The 24,467-nt window shown below is 50.3% G+C and overlaps 1 protein-coding gene across 7 annotated transcripts in view; it reads left to right on the top strand.

Moving 5' to 3' along the window:
• STX18 (syntaxin 18) overlaps positions 1-24,467 on the top strand; it is a 121,275-nt gene that overhangs the window by 81,161 nt on the left and 15,647 nt on the right. For 6 of the 7 annotated variants that reach the window (XM_086705458.1, XM_025921539.2, XM_086705462.1 and 3 more), the window contains 4 exons: positions 457-572; positions 2,337-2,414; positions 2,579-2,645; positions 16,736-16,851. In XM_086705458.1, coding sequence (XP_086561584.1) covers positions 457-572; positions 2,337-2,414; positions 2,579-2,645; positions 16,736-16,851 — 377 coding nt within the window. Of the gene's footprint in view, positions 1-72; positions 202-456; positions 573-2,336; positions 2,415-2,578; positions 2,646-16,735; positions 16,852-24,467 lie in introns of those variants that run through there. The other variant, XM_086705463.1, reaches the window with a different exon arrangement.

Below are 24,467 nucleotides of genomic sequence, written 5' to 3'. Positions count from 1 at the left end.
GACGGTGTGTGGAAAGACGGCAGCCTGACACCTTTTCACACGCACCCGCAGGGCCTCCACGGCACAGGCCTCCTGACGTTCGTTGACTTCTGCCCTCGTGTTACGGGGAAAGCCTTCAGTAGCTGCCCCTGTTCTTAAAGCGAGAGCCCACGTGCCTGCCAAGGCCTGCTCGCCTCGCCCTGGCCGGACTGGCGGCTGCAGGTGGGTCTTTGCAGGAAGCTCTGCCTACCTAGCGGCCTTCGCCGGTGTTGGCTCCGCTATTTAGCCCCTGTTTCTCCCACCTCACAGCCTGGTCAGTTCCTCTTCCCCACCTCCGGTCTCAGCGTAAATGTCACGTCCGCAGGGAAGCTCTCTCTTCCCTTCCCTCCCCGTCCACACAGCAGTGGCGGTCATTTGCTGCTGCTCTAACATTTTGTCTCCCCTCCCCACCTTTTTTTTTTTTTTTTCTCTTTTTAGCCACATCATGTCTGAGTACGGGAGGATGACAGACACAGAGCGAGACCAGATAGACCAGGACGCTCAGACGTTCATGAGGACCTGCTCTGAAGCGATTCAGCAACTGCGAACACAAGGTGAGGTGCTCTGAGCCGCCAGCGCGACTGATCGGACGAGGCTCGTGCGCACAGCCGGCTGACGCTCTGTCTTGTGTCCCTGCTCAAGTGTAGGTTTCAGGACTTAAAATTCTTCTTTTCTTGATCAGCGTGTTAACCTGAGCCGTTAAAAGTAGGGAAGAGGCCGTGGTTCGGGTTACGCGGGTCGGGGAGGGGGTAGCAAGGACCTCTCCAGGCACAACCAAACATTTCGTAAGGGTGCCGGGGCACAGCGGACGGATGGTGTGTGCGTGCCTGTGTTGTGTGTGGCGTTCAGGGGGCCGTGGTCGAGGCACGTGGACGAGGACGGAAGAGGGTCATCTCCGCGCTCTAGCTGTAGTATTGGACTTTGGGATCCAACTGTCGTGCCGAAGAGGAGGGCTGTGGAGCCAGGGGGGGCTGATGTGCCCACCCCAGCCCCACCACATTCTGCCCAGATGGCTTTGGCAAGTCACTTAACCACCTTAGGCCTCAGTTTCTTCGTCTATAAAATGGAGACAGTGCCAGGGCATATCTCTTTGGGTTGTTACGAGAATTCAGTTGAATTCAGCCCATGCTTAGAGCCGTAGTTGGCCCTTGGGTTATTAGTCACTTGCTTCCACTGATGTTTCACTTTTATCGAGGCAGTGAGATAGCTTCCCAAATCGTATATCCTCCTGGATTCTTTCATAGCCTGCTTAGACGGATACAGATTGCATGAAATAGCCCAAAGTTCAGAGTGGGCAGATGACTGCTGTGTTCTTGACACTGACTTCTACTTGGGAAGCTTCCATCACAGCCCTGAAGGGCCATTGGAGTCTGACGACAGCTATGGGCATTCTTGCCCGAGAAATACACGTACACCCAAAATTTTGTGTGCAGTCTCACGGATCCGCTGAATCGCTCAGGGGAATCTCAGGTTACGCAGCCGTATAATAAAAACGTGATTCATGTCCTGTCCCCCTAAGGGCCTGTACATTCATTGAAATCACCTAGAAAATACATGATTGTGAATAAAATCAGCAATTAGGTACCAAACCGTGTGAGCTTGGGCTTCTTGTTGACTGAACTGTGGCGGTTTCTTTGTGCTCAAAGAAAGAAAGAAAGAAACAGAGCTCCAAATTGCCTTTGGGATTAGCAGTAATATATGCTAAGTGCTGCCAGAGGGCCTGCCCGCCGCAGGCACCCGGTCTCCCAGTGAGTGGGAGCTGTCCTGCCACAATGGATGGCATGGACTCGAAGACAACGTGATAGTTGCAGAAGCCGGGCATCCTTGTGGCTAAGACAGTCCAGGAAGGTTTCCTTGAGAAGGAAGGCTTACCTCCAGGTCTGAGGGGCGCTTGGAACGTGAATGGCAAAGGGGGAGGACGGAGCATTCCAAGCTGGAAAACAGCACCGACCGGCCGGCTGGTGTGTGGTTTGAGTTTGATTTAAACATGTTCCTTGAAGGTCAGCTTGAGCCTTGGATGCTGTCAGTACAAACGGGGTCAGCTCTCCAGAAGTGAGCCACATCGAGTACGAGCCCTGCGTGCTGTAATAAACCATAAATTCTTTGACTGTAGTTGTTCTACAGGTTTAATCTTTTGCTCGTGCGAAGCCCAGTAAATCTTACTCTTTTACAAATGGAATGGCACTTGACAGAAGGCTTGTTTTATAGCCGTATTTTTAAAAATACTTTCAATAGAGAAACTGTTCTAAGGAAGCTGATGAATTGTTCTTCGGTGTAATTGAATACGGAGACCTGACTGTTGTCCTTTTCTGTTCCAGCCCACAAGGAGATACACTCCCAGCAAGTGAAGGAGCACAGGAGCGCCGTTTTGGATTTCATTGAAGATTACTTGAAAAGTATTTCATTTTCTTTTAAGGGTCAAATGTGGCATTGCACGATAGGCGTGATGCAAGATGTAGCTTTGCTAGCTGAAGACCATAGTGTCTCATGATGTTTCGTGACACCCTTGCCTGACAAGCGGTTTTAAATGGTCTCTGTTCTGGTGTTTTCCCTACAACAGGAGTTTGTAAACTTTACTCAGAACAAAGAGCCATCCGAGTTAAGCGAGTGGTGGATAAGAAGAGACTGTGAGTATTGTCTCTGTTGGTGTTCCGTAATTAATAATAGTAATAACGACAACGGACGTTTGTGGAGTCTTCATGCTTTACAACGTACGGAGCTCGGGTGTCCTCGGAAAATGCCATAGCCAGGCCTTACTGAGCCCTGACTGTGCTGGGCACGGTACCAGATTCATCGCTAGCTCGCAGCTGCCCTACAGGGCAGGTACTGTTGTTATCCCTGATTTCCGGACGGGGCGGCCGCTGTGGGGCGGCTGTGGGGAACTCAGGAGGTAGCAGCTCTGCGGTTCGAGCCCAGGCTGTGTGGTTCAGAATTCACACGCACGCCCACCCTGTGTAGATAACCCTGTGAGGCTGGCGCAGTTTTAGCCATCTCACCTCTTTCTCTTTGCGCCCCCCTTCCCTGCCGCCTCCCCCATGCCGCTCCTCGTGGTCTCTCAGAGTGTTTTCCTGAGACCGGAGCTGGGGCGCAGCAGCCAGTGAGGCCCCCCCCCCCCCCCCCCCAGCTCACCCGCGGCACGCACCTCCCTTCTAACAAGGCACCCGCTCGGTGCCGGGCGCTGTCACGAACCCTCTTTGGCAGGTGAGGACATTAGAGCCCCAGCAGGTTAAATGACTTGCCCAAGGCCACACAGCCAGGAAGCAGCAGAGGCACGCTTCGGTATCTCCCGTGGCACGTGTCTGTCCCCCGAGCTGTCCTCCCTGGAGGAGCACGTGCCGGCTTGTGGGGCACAGGGACTCAAAACTGCTTCCCCTCCAGCTGCCCAGCCTGAGACAGGGTTCTTAAATGAGCGAGGAGTGAAGGTCCGGGCCTCAACTCTTGACCACTTCTGAACTGGTCTTGAGAAGACTGGAGGGTGTTCTTTCAGAAGGTAACAGTACGTACTATTGGGCGGCAGCTTTTCTTAATTCCGATTGTGTCGAGACCCCCAGCGCCAGCCCCGGTTCGGTGCTGCACTAGCAGGGCCTGTGGGACTCAGGGCCGAGATCTGCTGCGGTGAGAGGGCACGGAGCAGATGGCAAAGGGAAAGGGCACCCAGGCGAGGTGCAGAGGAAGCCAGGAGCAGGCTTCTAAGGGTCCCCTCCAGTGGAGTCACACAGGATGTGACTTGTGACCACTCGTGTGAACTGGCCACTGGGGAAGCTTATTAGAAGCTCACTGGCCCAGGGATTTTACTGGGGGGCTGCTCACAAAGGCGCTTTCTGCTTGGCACTTACCAAAATTCCAGACTCCCAGAAGGAAAGCCCGTGTTCCGCATGAACCACACTGTTTGCACAACGGTTCAAGCACAGGGAGCCACTCTTAGCAGTTAGGGTTGCGGGAACCCTCCCAAAGTCCCAGTTCCCAGACACCAGCCCAGGGCTGAGCCTGTGCACAGGTCTTTCCAGAGAGCAGTCTCGGGCCTGCACGGATACTTGTCCCCACGCTGGTGAGACGCATTTGAAATTGTAAATGCCAACAAGTGGAAGCATTTGCAGGGGATACTAAGTGGATACGTTAATGTGTTACCTGTCGGCAAATAATTACTTGTTTATTACGCAAGGCAATGAGGAGAGGCAAGGAGAGAGAGAGAGAGAGAGAGAGAGAGAGAGAGAGTCTGCCCTCAAGGAGCGAAGACTCAGGCTGGTTGCTATGGAAACACGAAAAGGTAGCCAGTTTCATCAAGATGTCTCATAACTAATTAGCAAGTTCAGAAGGGGAAACGGTGCCATCGAGTAGCACAGCGTCGTGCCTCAGAGCTCAGACCTTACGCCAGGCAGCCTGTGTCCCTGTCCCCCCTCTGCCACTTACCAGCTGTGTGACTTTGGGACGATTGCTTGACTTCTCTATGCCTTCGTTCCCTCACTCGTGAAGTGGACAAATTCAGAATACCTACGTTGGTGGGTTGTGAGAACAAAATGCATCGGTGTCTGTAGGGCAAGCGTTCGCATGTGTTCATTTGGACTGTTACCTCCGGTGAAGCGTTTACCGCGTCTTTACCAGTGTGTCACCTTATTTCATCTGATCCCCGACATTTGATCCTCCCTGTTAATATTAAGTATGAGCATGTGGTTTTGTAGAGGAAATTGAGGCTCCGGGGAATCTGGGTGACTTGCCCCGCCCCCCACAGCCGCAGCAAGGTTTGAACACCGGGGCAACGTGGCGGATTTCTCAGCAGGCTTTGCGTTGGATCCCAGAAAGGGACGACAGAGAAGGCAGGCAGTCCAGGCTTGGGGAGGGGTGTGGGAGGAGGGGTGCCCAGAGCCGGCCCTGAAGAAGAAGAGTGGGCTCTGGCCGCGTGTGACTTACCGTCCACACCGGGTGGCGGTCACTCTGCCTCCCAGCCACCAGCCGGAGAGGCGCCCGTTTCTGCTTCCCCAGCCAAGCGGACCCCGGCACTTGAGACTCAACAGGCACCCCGGGTCAAGTGAGAACGGGCTTTTGCTGCCGCCGCCTCAGTTCTTGGTTCTCAGCGGAGGTTTTGACCAATTAACGTCAGTCAGATGGGAGTTGTTCTCATTTCCACAAGTCAAGTACAGCCTCGTCTCCTGCCGGATAGCTGCCCTGTGCCAGTTACTTTGAGCAAAAGACCTTGAGGGAAATAACTGTGTGACCCTCACAGTGTAGTCCAGCCTCCTTCTAGTTCTTTCCTCACCTTGTCCCAGAAGACATTGCCCAAAACATACATGAAATTTTACCACTCTCTTGCTCCCCATGTCTTACCAAAACAGAGCTTCGTAGCATGGCATTCAAGGCTCGTGATTGGACAGCGGCCTTTGCCTCTTGGTCGGTCCCTGTGGATCTCTGCTCTGACCATACGTGACTCCGTCTGTGTTCTGAAGAGGCCTTGTGCTTTGAAGCCCTCATGCCTTAATGCTCGCTGACTTCTCTGCCCAGAACGTCTTTCACGGAACCCTACATCTTCTGTCCCTCCTCCCTGCCCTCCTTTGGCAAGCAAACTGATTTATCCTTCCAGCCCCAGTTAGGATGCTGCTTGCTCTCCAGAGACTCCCTGGCTCCCGCAGGCCGTGCTGGTGGCTCCTTTCTGTGTGGGTCCCCTGCTCACCGTCATGGCCCGTGTAACCCACATGCTCTCAGAGGGCTGCCGTCGCACCACCCGAGCCCATTACGTGGCACCATGCCTGGCCTGGCCTGGGGAGGCTACTCACTGAGGGCTCTCGAGTGAAAGAGTGACAGGGTGCCTGAAGATAAGTTGGCTGTGAGGGTTTTTAATCGTCAAGTCGGATCTGTGGGAACTTTGCTTTTGTATTATTTTGTTTTGATTGGTGATGGTTATTGATAAAAATCATTTCCATAAAACGGATTCGAAAAACCCAAGGGCTCATGTTTTATGGCAGTGTTGTCACTATCATGTTTCTTTCGTTCTAGGCAAAAGTAAAGCCTATTTATTAGTTAAGGAACTGCTTGTTTTCAATCTGTCATAGTATAGGATAAAAGAGACTCTATGCTGGTATTTTTTTCAGACAAGGTGATGGCACACTAATCTCTCCTATCAAAGGGCACTTACTTGGATGAGATGTTTGCTCACGTAGCCAGAAGTAGTCTCAGCTGACCTTTCTGCAGTTCCCTGTCTATGACTGTTGTCTTAGAAGGGTAGCACCCTTGTTAAATGTGACTTTTTTCTTCCATTCCCCTGGCAACTGTACAGCAAAAGGAAAAAAACAAATACGAGATAGAGATCATGGATGTTCCACAAAGCCTGAAATATTTACCATCTGGCCCTTTACAGAAAAAGCGTGCCGACCCCTGGCTTACAACAGGCTTTCTGAGGTGAAGGACCGCTTTTTTGTTGTTGTTTGTTCTTTGCCATCCATCGTGGATGGAGGTGTATTCCACTGCGCAGGTCGGGTTCACAGCTTGGGGCGCGGGCGACCCTGCCACCATAGTTTGAGCTGAACTGATGAGCAGGATGTGTTTCTGATGAAGGGGCAACGTCAGATCGCCGTAAATGTCTCTGTGTGTTTACTCTGTGTTTTTATCCTCGTCTTGCAGCAGACCAGTAGCAAACAGTCGGTAGCCTGGTGCTGGTCTGCGGAGCCCCCTTTGTGCGGCCCTGGCTTGGTGCCCAGTAGATACCTGTGTGGGTGTGGAGATGACTTGCTCAAGGTGGCGTGAGGTTCTCCTGCTGTGGGAGCGCACGGTGCCTGTGCCAGAGGAGATACCTTCGTCTGAAAGTCACTTTTGAAATGATGGAACGATACTGAAAATATCTTTTTTCTACCTAGAGCCTTTGTTGGGGGCAGAAAAGAAGTGTAAGAGCCGTACTTAACTCTGCAACATTGATCACTTTTCTCTAACTTTTGTATAAGGGCAAGAAGTTGTTCCACACGTTTTCTTGTTTCAAAACTGAAAAATCTGTTTCTCTCCCTCTTTCTGCTCTTCTCAAAAATTTTTTTGTTTTTGTTTTTTGAGAAAGAGGCTGCAGAGGGAGGGAGGGAGGGAAGGGGGCGAGAGACAGAAAGAGAGAGAGAGAGGGAAAGAAAATGAACGAATGGAAATATGTCACGTAGGCCCAGCGTGCGTGGGGCTCCATCATCATGACCTGAGCTGAAATCAAGAGTTGGATGCTCAAATGACTAAGCTACCCAGGCACCCCTGTTTTTCTCAGATTTTAAATAGAATCCCAAGATTTTCAAATAAGGGATTTGGAAACAGATGTTGGCCAGGTGGAAACTGTGTTGATTGCAGTTAGGAAATGAGCAGCCTTCAGTTAGAGAAATCAATTTAAATAAATCATGGGGTATAAACTGATCATTCTGATGACTTTTGAAAAATTGCTTTTTTCAAAGTGCCTTCAACTAGTTAATTTGTAATTTCCCTGAGGATTGCAAGAAACATTCTGTGTATAATGAGATCTGTTTTTATCACTGTTAAAAAAAAAAAAAAAAGGCTCTCAGCTTTGTCTACTGCATTGTAATCTTTTATTCATTTTAAATTGAAAACTGGCACATTAGCATACTCTCCACACAAAGGATCACAGACATTCCCAGAGCCCTTTATTTAAAAGTCAGTTAAGCCCTTCTTCCTCAACAATTCAGTCCTGCAGCCCCGGGGTGGGGCAGGGTCAGGTGGGTGTGTAAAGCGGTGGGGGCCACAGCTCTGAAGGGTTGGTCAGGTCCTGAGCCTGAGTGAGGAGGGGGGGTGCGCCCTTGTGGGGGAAGAGTGGCAGTGGAGGTGACCCCTTGGTTATATAATAGGATTGGTCAAACAAGTGAATACATAAGGATGATGGAAGCCGGTTTTGCACATTCCGGGAAGTGAAAGGGCTAAAACCGGAATGAACCCTGTGGTGTTAGATTGGAATGGAAGGTACGGGTGCGAACTCATGGTTTTCAGTTTGCATAGATAGATGCGGAACTAACTATGGTTGTAAGTGAGTATGTATGTGTAGTGCAAATGGCCTGGAAGCAGGGACACCCCAGTAGCGATAAGCATACTTAGCATTCAGATCTTGGCTTCTAAGTAGCAATTTCAGCTTCCAGGAACCAGAGCTCCTTGCAGAAATGGCTCCGTCTGGGGCCAGAGGAGGGAAAAGTATAAAATGAGCCTGGAACCTTTGTCATAGCAGGCAGCAGGGAAGGGCTCAGAGGATGACGGGGACATGGGAAAAGGACAGTTTGAAGGGGCTTCGACTGGCCAAATTTGAGACCGTTTGAGCATCAAATCAATGCTAGTAGCAGAAGATAACCTGAATAAAATAGGACATCTTGCATCCATCTAGATAGGAATCCGTAAGTGAGTGCATTGAAGGTTTGGCATTGATAACTCCATCGCATCAAAGCACTCCTTCCCCCAGTACTCAGACTTACAAAGGGGGAAGAGTAACTTCCGCAGTGGGGAAGCCTGGCAGCCACCACCTTAACCAAGTGACGGAGGGAAATCTGGGACAACCTGCTAGGAGGCCCTGGGGAGAACGTAGATGAGTGTCACTCTTTTATGCCAAAGATGCATAATCTGCCTCCAACCGTGGGGAACAGCAGACAAACGCAAGCTGAGGGGCTTCTTAGAGGATAGCTGGCACGTTATTGTGTCTCAAGGTCATGAAACTCGGGGAAAGACTGAAGAACTGTTTACACCAGAGGAGCCTAACAAAAAATGGATGCCCTGGATGCACTGTGTGATTTCGTTCTAAAGGATGTCCACGAGACAGCTAGTCCAGTTAGAATGGGGTCCAGGGAAAGGCTGGAAGTCACGTGTTGACGTGAAATTCCCGATTTTTGATGGTTATATTCTGGTTGTATCAAAGAATGCTCTTGTTTTCAGGGAATCCTGAAATACTCGGAGGGAAAAGGGCATCAGGTTGGCAATTTACTGTCTGATGGTTCAGGAGAAAGCGTTCTTTGTACTCAAGATTTTTGTGCGTGTGATTGTTTCGCGACAAAATGAAAGCCTACAAGATCCCATGTCACATTCATTAGAATAGCCAAAATAAAAGTGACAGGTGTTGGGGGCGGGAGTGTGTGTGCAGCAGCTGGAACTCTCACCCACGGCTTCTGGGAGTATAAAAGAATTCTTTATTAAATAGCCAAATAGTTCTCCAGAGGGCAGGGCCGTCCTTGACCCAGAGGTCCCACTGCTGGCTTCCCTGTGCCTCCATACCCTTGTGCCCTTACGTGCTTGGCAGAATATCACTCCTCTCTCAAGAGTGCGCCCAAGTGACTGCTCTGCGAAGCCCCTCGTAATTTCTACGCTCGGAGTTGGCAGTAGAAGGAATTTGTAAAATACTTACATTTTACACGGTACTTTTCTCATCTACCGTCTCATTTAGCCTTTGCAACAGCTTTGAGGTGCGATATTACTTCTGGAAGCCAGGTTTCTCATTGTCACAGACATGAGGAGGGGAAAACCAGGATGAAGATCTGTTTCTTTGGGCTGGAACGAAAGCTACTGAAAGCCACTTTACAGATACGGCAACTGAGGTCCAGCACTTAGAAGAGTAGCCAGGAGAGTATCGATTGTGTGCCGGCCTCCCCTGCTGGGTACGGCCTCGCGGATGGTCCCAGTCTTGGCGAGAACACTTTTAGAAGGCGCTGTCTTCTCCATCTTGCAGATGAACAAAACTCAAAGAGGATTGGGGAGAAAATGGTCACACTGCCAATAAGCGGCAGGCTAGAATTCAAACTCCCTCTCCTCTCCAAACCCTATTTCTAAATGTACCTTTCTCGGTCAGCCAGACAGTGTGGTAAGGACCGTATCTCTGACCGCCGTGGGACTTGTGGACCCTGTCGGCCTAGAGGGTCTTCTTAGAAGGGCGGCAGGTTGGCGCTGCTGAGCAAACCGCCGAGGAGAAGGCCGCCCATCGCTCACACATGCGGCTACCACCCCCCTCCCCACCCTCTCCCCTGCCGGTCTGTCAGGCCTCCTTAAATCATCCCGCACTTACCACGCAACACCGACCTGGAAGACCAGCCCTGGCTGGGCCAGCAGTCGGAGGCTGCACTGGGTCCCTTGCACAGACTAGAGAGGGGTGGCCCCTCCCCCGGAGTTTTAAAACTGTTGATGGATTGTGTCAGCTGGTTTCTTCTGTCCCCATTGGTCTGCACCTTGGTAGAAGAAAAAGTGCATGTAGCCTGGGGATTGCACAAGACGTTTTCTTTATGAAACCACTCTGCCTTTTCTTACTACGCAGTCATGATAGCCGTCGCGGTGGTAGTTAGGGTGGTAGGAACAGCCAGCTTGTGCAGCTCTTCGCATATGCTGTGCAGTGTGCTCAGCATTTGCATACTCGGCATTTGCATACTCAGCATTTGCATACAAGCCAGTAGAAGGTACCATGTTGAACAGAAGTAGTCAGAACTGGGGAGCCCCTGGGGGGCTCCGTCGGTTCAGCATCTGACTCCTGATTTGATTTCGGCTCAGGTCATGATCTCACTGTTCATGAGACCGAGCCCCACACCGGGCTCTGTGCTGACAGCACGGCGCCTGCTTGGGATTCTCTCTCCCCCTCTCTGTGTCCCTACTTTGCTCGTGTTCTTTCTCTCTCTCAAGTAAACTTAAAAAAAAAAAAAAAGAATGGCCATCCTTGCCTTGTCTGTTTAAGGGGCAAGGATTTACTACGATGCTAGCTGTAGGTATTCTGATATATTCTGATATAGCTGCTCTATATCAGGTTAAGGAAATGCCCTTCTTTGTCGCGCGTTCCCAAGACTCCCCTCTGGTTCCGTGATTTGCTAGGAGGACTCCTAGAAATGCTGCTGTACTCATGGTTAAAGCATACAGATTAAAAGCAGCAAGGCTAAATAACAGGCATGTAAGACAAAGTCCCGGAGAAACCTAGATGAAGCTTCCAGTTGTCCTCTGAAAACCGCACCTAATTCTCCCGGCAATGAAAATGTGTGATGTCTGGCAACACGTATGGAATATTGTGAACCGGGGAAGCTCACTAGAGCCTTGACACGCAGGGTTTTCACTGGGAGTCAGTCATGTAGGCACGGAGCACCCAAATAGCAGACCTTCGTTACTCTGTCTCCAGTCCCTCCAGAGGTCAGGTCCGCACAGTCTGGTCTGAGGCCCCCATCAGAGATCACATGGTTGGCATAAACTCTCTGGTGTGGTCCAAGGCTCCAGGTATACAAAAACATTGCTTATCAGGCATGATATTCCAGGAGCATGGAGGTTTTCTTCCAGGAACTGGTCCAGGGCCAGCTTCTTTCTAATGGGCAGAGTTGGCACACCCCAAACCTGCTGAGTCAACCTTTTCCTGCACACCTTCTAGTCCTAGTTTGTGAACGGTTTTTATCTTGAAGGGATCTTGAATTTTTCAAATGCTCTTTCTGCATCTAATGAGATGATATTGTGGTTTTTTTCTTTTCTTTTAATGTAGTATATTACATTGATTTAAAAATGTGAAACCAACTTTGCATACCTGGGGTAAACCCCCCTTGGTCATGATGCATGGTTGTGTTTATATATTATTAAATTCGGTTCGCTTATATTTTGTTAAGGAGATGTACATTTATGTTCGTGAGGGCGTTTGTCTAGTTTTCCTTTCTTGTAATGTCTTTGCTGGGTTTTCATACCAGAAACTCACAAAGTCTGTAATTGTTCTCTGTCCACTGGTGTTCAGGTCTACTGTATCCTGGCCTTTCTTCTCATTTTAGGGAGAAACATGGAGTCTCTCACCACAAAGTATGCGGTGAGCTGTGGGTTTTCTGTCAGCATCTTAGCAGGTGCAGGACGTTCTCTCCTGCGCACAGTTCTTCCTCTTGTGTGCTTTGCCCCACAGCTGTGCGTGCACACGTTTTCGTGATGTCTTTCCACGTCGGCGTAGCACTCCCAAGGTGATACAGCCAGTGCCACAGCGATGGGCGTTCGGATTCTTTCCAGGCTTCGACTGTACTACAGTTGAATTACATAATTGTTACAATGAACGGCCTTGTACAAACCGTTTCATATTGTTGCTGTGTCTTTGGGATAGATTCACACAAGTAAGATTGTTGCATTAGAGAGTAATAGGTCTGTAAATTTTTTTTTAAATGTTTTATTTAGTTGAGAGAGAGAGAAAGAGAACAAGCAGGGGAGGGGCAGAGGGAGGGCAGAGACAGAGCGGGGTGCAGAAGTTTGGAAGCGGGCCCTGCGCTGATAACAGCGAGCCCATGTAGGACCCAGACTCACGAACTGCGAGATCACGACCTGAGCTGAAGTCATACGCTCAACCAGCTGAGCTGCCCGGGTGCCCCCATATACATCACTAGATGTTACCACATTTCCCTCCATGGAACTTAACACCATTTGGCATTCATACCCATCAATCTGTGAAAGTGTCTGCTTCTCCACAAACTGACCAACCCGCTAGTCTTGTGATTTTTTGCCAGTCTTCCAGAGCAAGAAAGTATGTCCTGGTGTAGTTTTTAATATGCGTTATCTTTTTAAAATATGTTTTTAATATATTTTAATGTTAAATTTTAATATATTTTAACTTTAGTATATTTAATACATTTTTTTTGAGAGAGAGTGCCTGCATGTGTGTATGAGTGGAGGAGGGGCAGAGGGAGAGAGAGAGAGAGGGAGGGAGAATGAATGTTAAGCAGGCTCCACACTCAGCACAGAGCCCAACTCGGGGCTTGATCCCACAAGCACGAGATCACGCATGACCTGAGCCGAAATCAAGAGTCGAACCCTTAACCAACCGAGGCACCCAGGCGCCGCATGCATTATCTTATTTTGAGTGAGAGCAAGCATCTTTTCATATGTTTAACAGTTTTGGGTTCATAGCAAAATTGAGCCGAAAGTACAGGGAGGCTCTGTGCACCCCTCCCTGGTCCCGCTCACTCACATCCCCTGCTGTCGGCATCCCCCACCACTTCTGGTGTGTTTTTGCCGGGCAACAAAATGTATCAAAAAATTTTTATGTAGTTAAATTCATCATTTTTTCCCTTCTTGCTTCTGGATTTTGAGTCATATGAACTTTTTTCCACACCTAGCTTAGAGAAGCATTCACCCGTGTGTTTCTCCCTCGTGTACGATTTATTATGTCTGTATCACTTGTGCGTTTGGACTTGATCTTGGTGCGCAAAGTGAGGAAACTTTGATCCTTCAGCCCCCTGACTAAGCTTGTATTGTGTGCTAAATATCTACGTACATTCGAGCCTCTTTTTGAATTTTCTGTCAGTGGTTTGTCAGCCTTTCCAGGCCCTGATACCGCTCTCTCGTGTAGGGTTTTTCTGGGCACGTTTTGCTGGAAACATTCTCACGTCTATAGCACAGTCGAGTTTCCAGTGAACACCAGCTACCTGCCGTCAATCTTACCCTTTACGTTTTACTGCACGGTGCTTAGTCCTCTTACCTTCATGTCTTTGACAGGGAGTTGTGAGCATCAGCAGCTCTGTCATTAAGTACAGTTCGATATTTATTTACAGTTTTTCCTAACATCCTTGCAAGTTTCCGGGTGAATTTCATAATTGATTTGGTCTGGTTTCAGGATGGGGGAGGGGAACCTGCTGATATTTCTGTTCGGATCGGTATGCTTACATTTATAAATTAATTTAGGGAGAACCGACATCTTTTTTTTTTTATGGCTAAAATAAATTTGTTATTTATTTGTGTTTGTTTCCAGTTTTTATTTAAATTGCAGTTAGTCATCAAGCCCCGCGTTGGGTTCTGCACTGACAACGTGGAGCCTGCTTGGGATTCTCTCTCTTCTCTCTCTCCCCCTCTCCCCCCACCCCCACCAAAAACAAATAAACATTAAATAAATCCCAGTTTACATACAGTGTATTGTTAGTTTCAGGTGTAGAATTCAGTGATTCAGCACTTGCATATAACACCTGGTGCTCATCAGAAGTGCCCTCCTTAATCCCCATCACCTGTGTAACCCATTCCCCCTGTCCTCCCCCGTCCTCACCCCCACCTCCACTCCAGCAACCCTCCGTGTGTTCTCCATAGTTGAGAGTCTGTTTTATCTTCGCCTCTCTCTTCCCATCACCCATGTTCATCTGTTTTGTCTCTTAAATTCCACGAGAACTGACATCTCTATGATATTTCTTTTTCCAATCCAAGAACATGATATCTCTTTCCATTTGTTACAGGATATTTTTATATCTTTGAAGAAAATCTTTTAGTTTTTCACACATAGGCTTTGGGCTTTTCTTGTTCAGTTTATGTTGTGATACTTGTTGTCATTGTTAGTTGTTTATCTGTTGTTTTGGCTATTGCAAATGGGGTCTTTTCCCCCTGAATCTTCTCACCGTAAGCCTGGCACTTTTTGACGAACATTTAAGCCATTGTTTTGTTACTACAAGCCGTGCTGTGATGGATATGTCTCTGTGTGTATTTGTGATGCTTAGAATAGCCGATAGATTTTCCAAAGGTGGCTGCATCCAAACACATCGCATCCCACATGGTCTTACTAAAATCGACTTCGCCGCTGCTCCATTGAGAGGGAGATGTGAGGTCCGTGTCCCTCTCCTTGAGCCCGAGTGGACCATTGTCACTGCCTGGGCCGTGGTGTAGGACAGCAATGACGGTGTGACTCCTGCGGCTATTATAAAAGGCACTGCTGCTTCTGCCATTGGCTCAGACGCTCCTTGCGCTGGGGAGACAACGTGGCCCCTGACAGGGAGACGCGGCTCCGGGCCGGCACCCACCTGCAGTGGAGCCTTGTGAGGGAGCCTCGTCCCGATGAACCCGCCAGCCTCTGGCAAGCCTTTGGGTGACGCAGACCCAGCTGCCGTCGGGCTGCGCCCCGTGAAGGACCGGGACTCGGAACCGCCCCGCCGAGCCACTCCCACATTTGTGGCCCCAGACATGCTGATGGACGGTACCGATTATTGCTGTTTCAAGGCACTGAGCTTTAGGGTGATTTGTTTCCCAGCCGTAGTAGCTGGATGTTTAGGACGGTTGATACTACTGCTATTTTTGAGAATTCTTTTATGAACGTCGTAGCGGAGCAGTTCCTAAACAGCTTTTCTCAGAACCTTTGTCTTTTCCCAAAACTCCATGAAAATGGTCTCTGCAGCCAGGTTTTTTGGAAGAGACGTCTTTTTGGGAAATTCACAATGTATATTAGGATATTAAAGACTGAAAATGTGTAGAGTAAAATACCCATCTAGTAAAATACCCACCCAGCTTCCTCAAATTCGCTTGACCACAAGTCCTTCTCATGGGTCCTGATGGGTAGGATCCTCTTGATGGAGTTGTTAGGAGCGTGGCCTTGGAGGCAGGTTCCCTGAGGTCACGTTCCGGCCCAGCCATTTACTGACCGTGTGACCTGGGAGAGTTTCCTAACTGCCATATACCTCGGTTTCCTCCTCTGTAAAAAGGTCATTAATACCATTACCTACCTCATAGGGACGTATGGCATTCAGTAAGTGTGTCCACACAGCATACTTAGAAAAATGCCCCGTACATAATAAGCCCTCAGTAAATGTTAGCTGGCATTAGCAAGATCATCCATACACGTATTTACATTGTTCTTTTTATTTAGATGCTTTCTGGCTGGTCATACAGAACTCCTCATAGATCATTCTGGCAGTCCACCTGTCATTGCCGTAGTGCTGTGTGGATTCCAGTGAAGCTATTACAAGGCTTGTTCCATAATCAAGTTTTTTCTCTTACTAGCTCATTACTGACCGTTGTATCCATTCAGGCAACCTGTATTTCCTTTTTTTTTTTTTTTAATGTTTGAGCGAGGGTGTGCAATTGAGGAAGGGGCAGAAGAGAGGGGGACAGAGGATCCGAAGCAGGCTGCACGCTGACAGCAGTGAGCCTGGTGTGGGGCTCGAACCAACGAACCACAAGGTCATGACCTGAGCCAAAGTTGGATGCTCCACCACCTAAGCCACTCAGGCGCCCACAAGCTGTATTTCTTAAACGCTGAATCCCGGGTACTCATCTGGGACCTTGGGCTGTGAAGCAACCACGGCTTACGGCCCAGACCTCTGCACCGAGAGCACACACCCCTGGGGAGTGGGGCAGGCAGTAAACAAATGAACTGGGCCATTGCAGACCGGTGGCCACTGTGAATACAAGGGCTGTGGCACAGGGGGAACGTGGGGGAGCCTGTCTGAGATCACAGGGTCGGAGAAGGCCTCTCTGGGTGAGTGCGATGAAGCCTGGCCCCCAGGTGAGGCCATGCGGCCACAGGAGAAGCCCTGGGGCGGCTGCCACGTGCAGAGGCCATGGCTCCTGAGACCAGTCGCTTCCATCCGGTGGATATTTAAAGACTTGTGCTTTTATAGTTAACTCTTCTAAGAATTACTTACACGTACTACATAACATGTGTGCCCGTGTGTGCATGTGTATGTATTTAGCCACACTTTTGCATTGGTGGGAAACAGCCAGCTCCTGGATTGAACAGTCAGCTTTTGCCACGCAGCTGTTGGGTGTGGTGTCGGTCTGTGGGGCAGGGTTGTGCGTTCTCTCCTTGGTCTGTTGACTGCACTCGCCCCCCCCCCCCACTCCCACCCCGTGCAGGCAGTGACGCTGGCACCTTGTAGTGAGTGTCCCGCGGGAGGTGCGTTGGGATGGCCGCTGGTTAGCAACTCTGCTCTCTGGCGGAGAGCACAGAACCAGTGTGCGGGGGTCACGTGTGACTGCGTGTGTTGTCAGGACAGAATCTTGTAGAAGCAACTTATGTGATTGCTAATTATTTATTTAGATCTAAGCTGGAACCGGAACCAAGGACAAAGACCAGGGCATCCGTGTCTTCTGAGAAAGTTTCACGGAGTCCTTCGCAAGACTCTGGAGAAAAATCTGTCACTGAGGAATATCCAGGTATGCATCAGAATCTTCCTTAGGACACGTTGGCACAAATGCAAAGCAGACAAAGAAGGAACACAGTCCTAGACAGCTTGTGGTGTTTGCATTTGCATAAAGCGAGGGAAACACAGAAGGGCCAGCTCTTTTCTGTCCCGGTTGGAGCTAGTGACTGTCGGGCCGGCACAGGGGGCTGCTGCAGTCACCTGGGAGCTGGCGGGGTCCGGGGAAGGGACCTGAGTTGTGGTGCATCACGAGGTTGGGGACTGGAGACTGAGAACCAGGAAGAAAAGAAGAGCTCTCTGCCCGAGGAATAGTGCACGCCAGTCTCAGGGGCCCCGGCACCCACGTGCTGCGCCGTCCCCGTGGTCTCGGCATACTGTTAGCGTTGACCCTGCCTGGCCGCCGTGTATGGACAGCGTGTGCCTGGTTTGCTGTATCTCAGGTGTGGCGGCCGTGGAATTTTGCTTTGTGTGAATCCCGGGATGCTGGTGATCCAGGGGCCGAGAGTCAGTCCCCTCTTCCGTATTGTCACAGTGGCTCTCATTTACTGCACGTCTCCCAGATGCCAGGCCCTGCCCTGAATCTTTACGGACATCACCGCCACCCTTAGAGCAGGCCTCTGGAATGCGTTTCATGAGCCTGTTTCTCAGATGAGCCTTCTGAAAGGCTCCGAGAGGCTGGGAAACTGAAAAGCTCATAAATGGTGGACCCAGGATTTATATGCCTCCCCATCTGATTTATTCCCTGCTTTTTACAAGAGAGGGGATTCAGAATGCAGCGTAGGAATGAGCGCCTGAAAGATGCCAGAGACCCTTTCTGTAGTTGGGAACCGTGTCGGGGGGCAGGGAAACTGGTGTCTCACCAGCCCCTTCACTGTGCTGGGTTCCTGCTGGGGCATCAACAGGTCGAGTCTCCTTGGGTCTTTGAGGTGGTGCTGTCGTCATGTATGTGTGAGGAAATCGAGAAACCAAGGAACGGGCAGCACCTGAGTCACTCTTTGTAGAGCCTGAGCCCATCCTCTCTGGTGGCTGCCTTGACCCCATGGGCCAGAGGCTTTGCACTCCTGTGTCCACTGGTCCCTAACGAGGGAGAGCCCCGACATCACTCGTGAACTAACGGGGCCTGCCCTTCCTAAGACAATACACAGGGATACCGTGTTTGCATTTACTCGAACCAGACACAGCATACTCATTTAATCATTCATTCATGCAAGAAGTATTGTTGGGGCTGACGAGAGTGGGGAGAAGCCAGTGCAGATTCTTGGGGCCCAGCTGAGGGTAGATCTCACGTGAAGAGATGCAGCCAGTCTGCCCTCGCGGAGCCGGGTAACAGGAGAGATTGGGCCTGTCAGAGAGGTCAGAGACCTTGATATTTCAGTAAAGACCCAAGGGCAGTGAGGAGCGAGCCCCGTGTCTCCTGGGGGGAGAGTGTCACAGGCAGAGGACATTGGAAGTGCAGAGGCCCCGAGACGGGGGCCTGCCTTATGGTGGGGGAGCAGCCTGGAGGCTGGAGAGCAAGGGAGAGGGCAGGGGGCCACCCAGCCGGGAAATACCCGGGCACCAAAGTCACGGAGTCTAGGACTGTTACGTTTTTTTTTTAAATTTTTTTTTTAAATGTTTGTTTATTTTTGAGAGAGAGACAGCGTGAGCAGGGGAGGGGCAGAGAGGGAGGGAGAAATGAAATCCAAAGCAGTCTCCAGGCTCTGGGCTGTCAGCACAGAGCCTGACGTGGGGCTCGAACTCACAAACCGTGAGATCACGACCTGAGCCGACGTCGGACACTCAACTGCCTGGGCCACCCAAGTGCCCTGGGGACTGTGGGTTTGACTCTGAAGGAGGTGGGAAGCTGTGGGGAGGTGTGCACAGAGCACTGTCAAACCCGGTTTGAGCAGGGCCCCTGTGGTTGCTCTGTTGAAGAGAAATAGTGACAGTTAAGAGCCTGCCGCAGTCACCCAGAACAAGGTACTGGTGAGCACACACACATGGTGGCAGGGGAGTGGGGGGACGTGGTGGAGTTCTGGGTTCGTTCTGAAAGTAGAGCCACAGAAATCGCTTCCTGTACGTAGACGTGAGAGGCAGGAGGGGTGGAGGAAGGCTGTGGCGGTTTTGACGAGGGAGAGGTTTGCTGTCCTTCCCTGAGATGCGGAGATGGGTTTGATCAGGAGCTCAGTGGTGGGGCTCGTTGACTTTGAGATGCTTGGCAGAGAGGTTGGTCGGGAGTTGCGTTTTTGAGTCTAGAGGTCAGGGGACAGGTCTGTAGGCAGCACCGATCCCCTGAGACAGGCTGGGGTCCCCCCAGAAGGAGGATGGGTGAAGGGAAGATGAAGGACCGAGGCCTCCCAGCACCTCCCATCTTCCCTGCTTTATCCTTCTCCCCGGCACGTACCGCTAGCCTTCTGTTTGTTGTAGTCATTTATATTCTTCAGGACCTGTCTCTCCTACTAAAACGTAGCTCTCACGAGGACAGGAATGTCTGTGTTTTGTTCACTATTCTCACACTGGCACCCAGAACAGTGCCTGACACCGAGGAAGTCAGTAAGTCTTCGTTGAAGAAAGCGGAGGAAGACGGGGAGGGAGGGAGGTGATTTGAAAGGCTGATTGCCTTTAGTTGCTGTGGAAGTGTTTCCTCATGTAAAAGGAACTAATGCCTCTGGGCAATAGAAAGTAAACGGTCAGAGTAAAAGAACACTCCCTCACAGTTTATATTTTTATTGTAAAGTCAGCATTTGTTGTTTTATAATCGCAAGTTATCACGAGTTATTAGCCCACCATATATTAAAACGGGAAAACTCTCCAGTTTAGCTTCTGACCCCTGCTTAGGACCCAGAATGGTTTGAAGACTGTCTCTTCTAGGGCATTGTGATCCCAGCTCCAACACCTACTGACACTTCTGAGCACCAGCTCCCCCATTTAAAAAAATAATTTTTTTTAACGTTTATTTATTTTTGAGAGACAGAGAGGGCGTGAGTGGGGGAGGGGCAGAGAGAGAGGGAGACACAGAATCCGGAGCAGGTTCCAGGCTCTGAGCTTTCAGCACAGAGCCCGACGCGGGGCTCAAACCCACGAACTGTGAGATCATGACCCGAACTGAAGTAGGACCCTTAACCGACTGAGCCACCCAGGCGCCCACCAGCTCCCCCATCTTTAAAATGGGAGTGATGATACCTACCTTTCAGGGGTACAGGGGGGAGGGTGTAAGGTTGTCATTGGTGCTGCCTTTGCTTACTGCTCTCCTTGTGTGTTGAGACACTCCCCCACTCCCGTCTTGGTCCTGGGATGTCTTTCTGAGCTGCCCTATGGCCAGTCCTCTCCTGCCTTTTCCCCTTCAGCCTGGCACCTGCCTGCTTCTGCTGGCTCAGCCTCACTGTCCCTTCAACTCCACAGGCCACCCTTTCCTTCAAGGTCATTTGGTGATGCTTGTTATGCAGGCCTCTCTTCCTTGGTTACGTGGAATCCCAAGGAATAATAATATCTGAACTGGCTCTTATTAAAAATGTACACAATGTACTGTATGTATAAATCCCTGCGTATATAACAGATTCCTAAATACTTCGTATTGTTTTTTGCCAAAAGAAAGCTATTACCATACTGTAGCCCACCTTTGTCTAGTTCCTGTTTGCAGGGGAAGAGAAAAAAACATGGCTGCAGCATGGTGTCATGGAAGGGCTTACAGACTGGGCTGGTTTCACAGCCTGGCCTCTGTCCTGGGCTATGACCTGGACAATTTATTTAAACTCTGAGTCTGCACTTTCTTGTGGTACCGTGTAGCCGTGGTTTGTTGTGAGCATTATGTGAGCTAGCTTACCAAACCGCACATCTCACATTAGCGTGTGGATCCATCGCTCAACACCAAGGACTGGGCCGTATCCTTCTTCAGATTTAGCACTGGGTGGCAATTAGGTTGGCTCAGATACCAAATGAGATTAAAATGTAGATTAGGAAGGGAGTTTTTTCTGTTCACCAGCTACCTGATCTTGTATACAGAAAATTTGAAGGCATCTCCCAAAATAAAGTAGTAAATTGGTTTGTCAGGTTGCAGGATACAAAATCAATACACAAAAATCAGTTTAATTTTTATATATTCTCAGTGAACAATCTGAAAATGAAATTTAAGAGGCAACAATTCCCTTATAGCATCAAAAGGAATAAAGTACTTAGGGAGTAAATTCAACCACAGTGTAAAACTTCTACTTTGAAAATTATAAAACATTGTTGAAAGAAATTAAAGATGACCCAAATAAATGGAAAAACTTCCCAAGATCGTGTCAATATACCCCAAATTGATCTACAGTTTTAGTGCATTCTACATCAGAGTGCCAGCTGGCTTCTCTGTAGAAATTAACAGGTCGATTCTGAAATCCATGAGGGATGTACGGGGAACTCAAGATAGCCAGAACAGCCTTGAAAAAGAACACGTAAGAGGACTCACACTTCCCAACTTCAGAACTCACAACAGAGCAGCAGTAACACAGGGTACGTATAGGATAGGTGTACAGAGCAGCAGGATTGAACTGAGAGTCCAGAACTAAAACCGTGTATGTGCGGCCAGCCGATTTCCGACAGGCGGGCCAAGACGCCTCGTTGGGGTGGGAGCAGTCCCTTCAGGTGGTGCCGGGAGGAGGGGACAACCACACACACAAGGGCGGCTCCACACTTAACCTCACCTTATACAAAAGTTAACTCAAAGCAGACCAAAAACCTAAACGGATCTGGGACCTAAAAGCTCTTTGGGCCGAATCTTCCCGACCTCAGATCTGACCAAGGATTACTAAGGACAGGACACCCAAAGCACAAGTGGCAACAGGGAAAGCTGAACAAATGGGCTCTCGTCAAAGTGAAACCCTTTCTGCTGCTTCGACGGGCAGTAAAGCTGGAAAGTGAAAAGATCGCCCATAGAGTGGGAGCAGGTGTGTGTGGATCCCACACCTGATAAAGGGTCTGCGTCCAGAATGTACAAAGGATGCTTTAGACCCAACAACAAGATGATAAATTAAAAGCGGGCAGAGGATCTGAACAGAAATTTCTCCAAGGAAGACATACAGGTGGCCAATGCACATGAAAAGATGCACATCGTTGGTCCTCAGGGAAATGGACATCAAAACCACAACGAGATGCCATCTCACACCCACCAGGACGACTACGCAGATACAGGCACACCTCAGAGTCGCCGTGGATTCGGTTCCAGACCACCACACGGAAGGGAGTCAGAGGAAACTGTTGGCTTCCCAGTGCATATGAAAGTCATGCGTACACTTTATGGGGTCTGTTATGTATGCAGCAGCATACGCGTAAAGGACAGTGTGCATACCTTCATCAAAAAATACTGCTAAAAAAATAAAAAATAATTAAAAAATACTGCTAAATGCTGTCACGTGAGCTTTCAGTGAGTCATAGTCACTGATCACAGATCACTCTAACAGGTGCAGCAATCATGAAACGGTTTGAGATACTGTGAGAATTACCAAAATGTGGCACAGAGACACGAAGTAAACAAATGCTGTTGGAAAAATGGTGCCAACACTCTGGCTTGACGCGGGGTTGCCGCGCACCTTGCATTTGGAAAACTAGCGCAGTGCACGAAAGTGAAGTCCGAGTCCAAGGTGAAGTCCAAGGTATGCCTGTGATAACGAGCGTGGGCAAGGATGTGGCGAAATCAGAGCCTTCGTTCAGGTGGAAGCTCTCCAGGCAGAGGATCCAGCCAGTGGAAGGGTCGAGGGGGAAAGGGGGCCCGGCACATGGAAGCACACGCACACACGCACGGTGGGGAGGCACAGGAGGAGACAAGATGGAGGCAGAAGCCGCGTGGACAGGCCATCCGGGCTGCAGTGAAGGTTTCCCTCTGATTCTGTGTCTGGACGTGTTCAGGCTGAGGATGGCAGGTCCGGCACGTGGTCCAAGCCTCTCTGCTGCATGGAGTGGGACGGAGTGAGGAAGAGGTGGCAGCTGTGGGCCTGTCCGGACAGATTGCGATGTGGGCGCTGGGTGACAGGTGCATGTCAGGGCAGTGGTGGAGACGAGGTGGTGGGCGGGAGGAATGCTCCAATTCCAGCCCTAGTTTGCAGCTGCAGACGAGTGAGTAGGTGGGATGGGACATGTGAGGGACAGAGCACCAAGGCTGGGGGCTTGAGCAGCAGGGTGGGGGGGACTGCAGGGAGGAGAGGGAGAGGAAGAGGAGTCTGACAGCAAGACTGGGAAGAGCACCCAGCACCCACTGGGGTGGGGGGTGGGAGGCTGGGGGAGAGGGCGACACCAGGATTCTCGTCTATGCATGCTAGGTCTGAGCCGGCTGATGGATTTTCAGGTGGAAACAGCCCGTTGTGGGAGTGAGCCTAGAACTCGGGGAGAGCCTCAGGCCTGGAGACGCTTGGGAGTCATGGGGAGGGGTCACGTGGAGCTCCAGGCTTGCATTCCCCCCACCCCACCCCGAGAGCCCGTGGGGAAGGGGACAAGCCGTGCCCACCCCTGTGCAGCCCTGTTGTCTGGAGGCCCATGACATTTCATCTCCATCCCGACCTTGATGCTGGGGGGGGGTCATTCTTGTTCCCCCAACTGTCCCCCACTTAGGGCCCACACATCTGCCCATGGACGTCATACTAAGTGGATCTACAGGTAGAAGAAGGGCTTTTTAGGTTCGGGCGACAGGGAATCTTTTTGTCTCATCTTGTCGGTGTTTCATTTCTCCTCTGAAACATGAGCTGTATTCTCAATACTTTAGGACTAGGCGGTGTAGTTCTAGGCAGAGGGTGCCTTCTTGCTTGCCACACTCCCGACTTTTAAAAAGCCACTAGCTTTGTGACTTTTTATTTAGTCTGGAGTATCGGGGACCTCTGTGGTCAGGCAGACCTTCCGTCCACGTCTGAGGTTCAGGCCTCTTCCATATTCTTACTGTGCCAGGATGAGACTTTGACATACCCGTTTGTAATTTGTTTGCTCACATCGGTTTCCCCTGGTGCTAAGATGGGTGTGGCTATTTGTGAATACTGCCTGCACTTCTCAAATGAGCTCTGGTTCCTGCCTTCAGGGAACTCACAATTGATTGACGGGAGTGACCAGCTTCCAGCCCCTGAGAAAGTGACGCGTGCCCTGAGAGAGGGCACAGGTGGGAAGAACAGGGTCCACTCAGAGGGGACTTCAGGAGGCAGTGTCCTGAGAAATGAGTCTGGACCGAAAATGGAAGCTTTATCCTAGGCAGAGGGAACGGCATGTGAAATACTCCGAGGCCAGAAAGCGTGGAGCCGTGTGGGACGCGGTTAGTGCAGCGTGTGCAAAGGGGAGGGTTCTGTGGGGACTGAGGCTGGGCCGTGTCGAGGGCCTGTTGGGCCGAGAGCTTGCACGTGAGTCTTGGGGCTGGGCCACTGGAGGTCTGCATCAAGGACGGCGTGAAGAGCACTGTGCTTCAGGCCAGTGTTTATGACAGCAGGTCAGGGTGGCCCCCGGTGGCTGTCCACGTGAGCATGTTATAGAGCGCACGTCCTCTTAGCAAATTCTGTGTTCCAGCTCAGAGCTCCTGATGTGAACGGACGCTTCTCATCTTGGTGCTCTTCTCCGGAAGCAACATCAGAGGAGAAGCTTGACTCGGCTCCCATAACGAGGTCAAGCAGGAAACACAGGGCCTTTGGGGTGGGGGTGGGG

This window comes from Puma concolor, chromosome B1 (assembly GCF_028749965.1).
Source record: "Puma concolor isolate L17-30 chromosome B1, mPumCon1.1.hap2, whole genome shotgun sequence".
Taxonomy (NCBI): Eukaryota; Metazoa; Chordata; class Mammalia; order Carnivora; family Felidae; genus Puma; species Puma concolor.
This window is presented reverse-complemented; position numbering and strand designations above follow the sequence as displayed.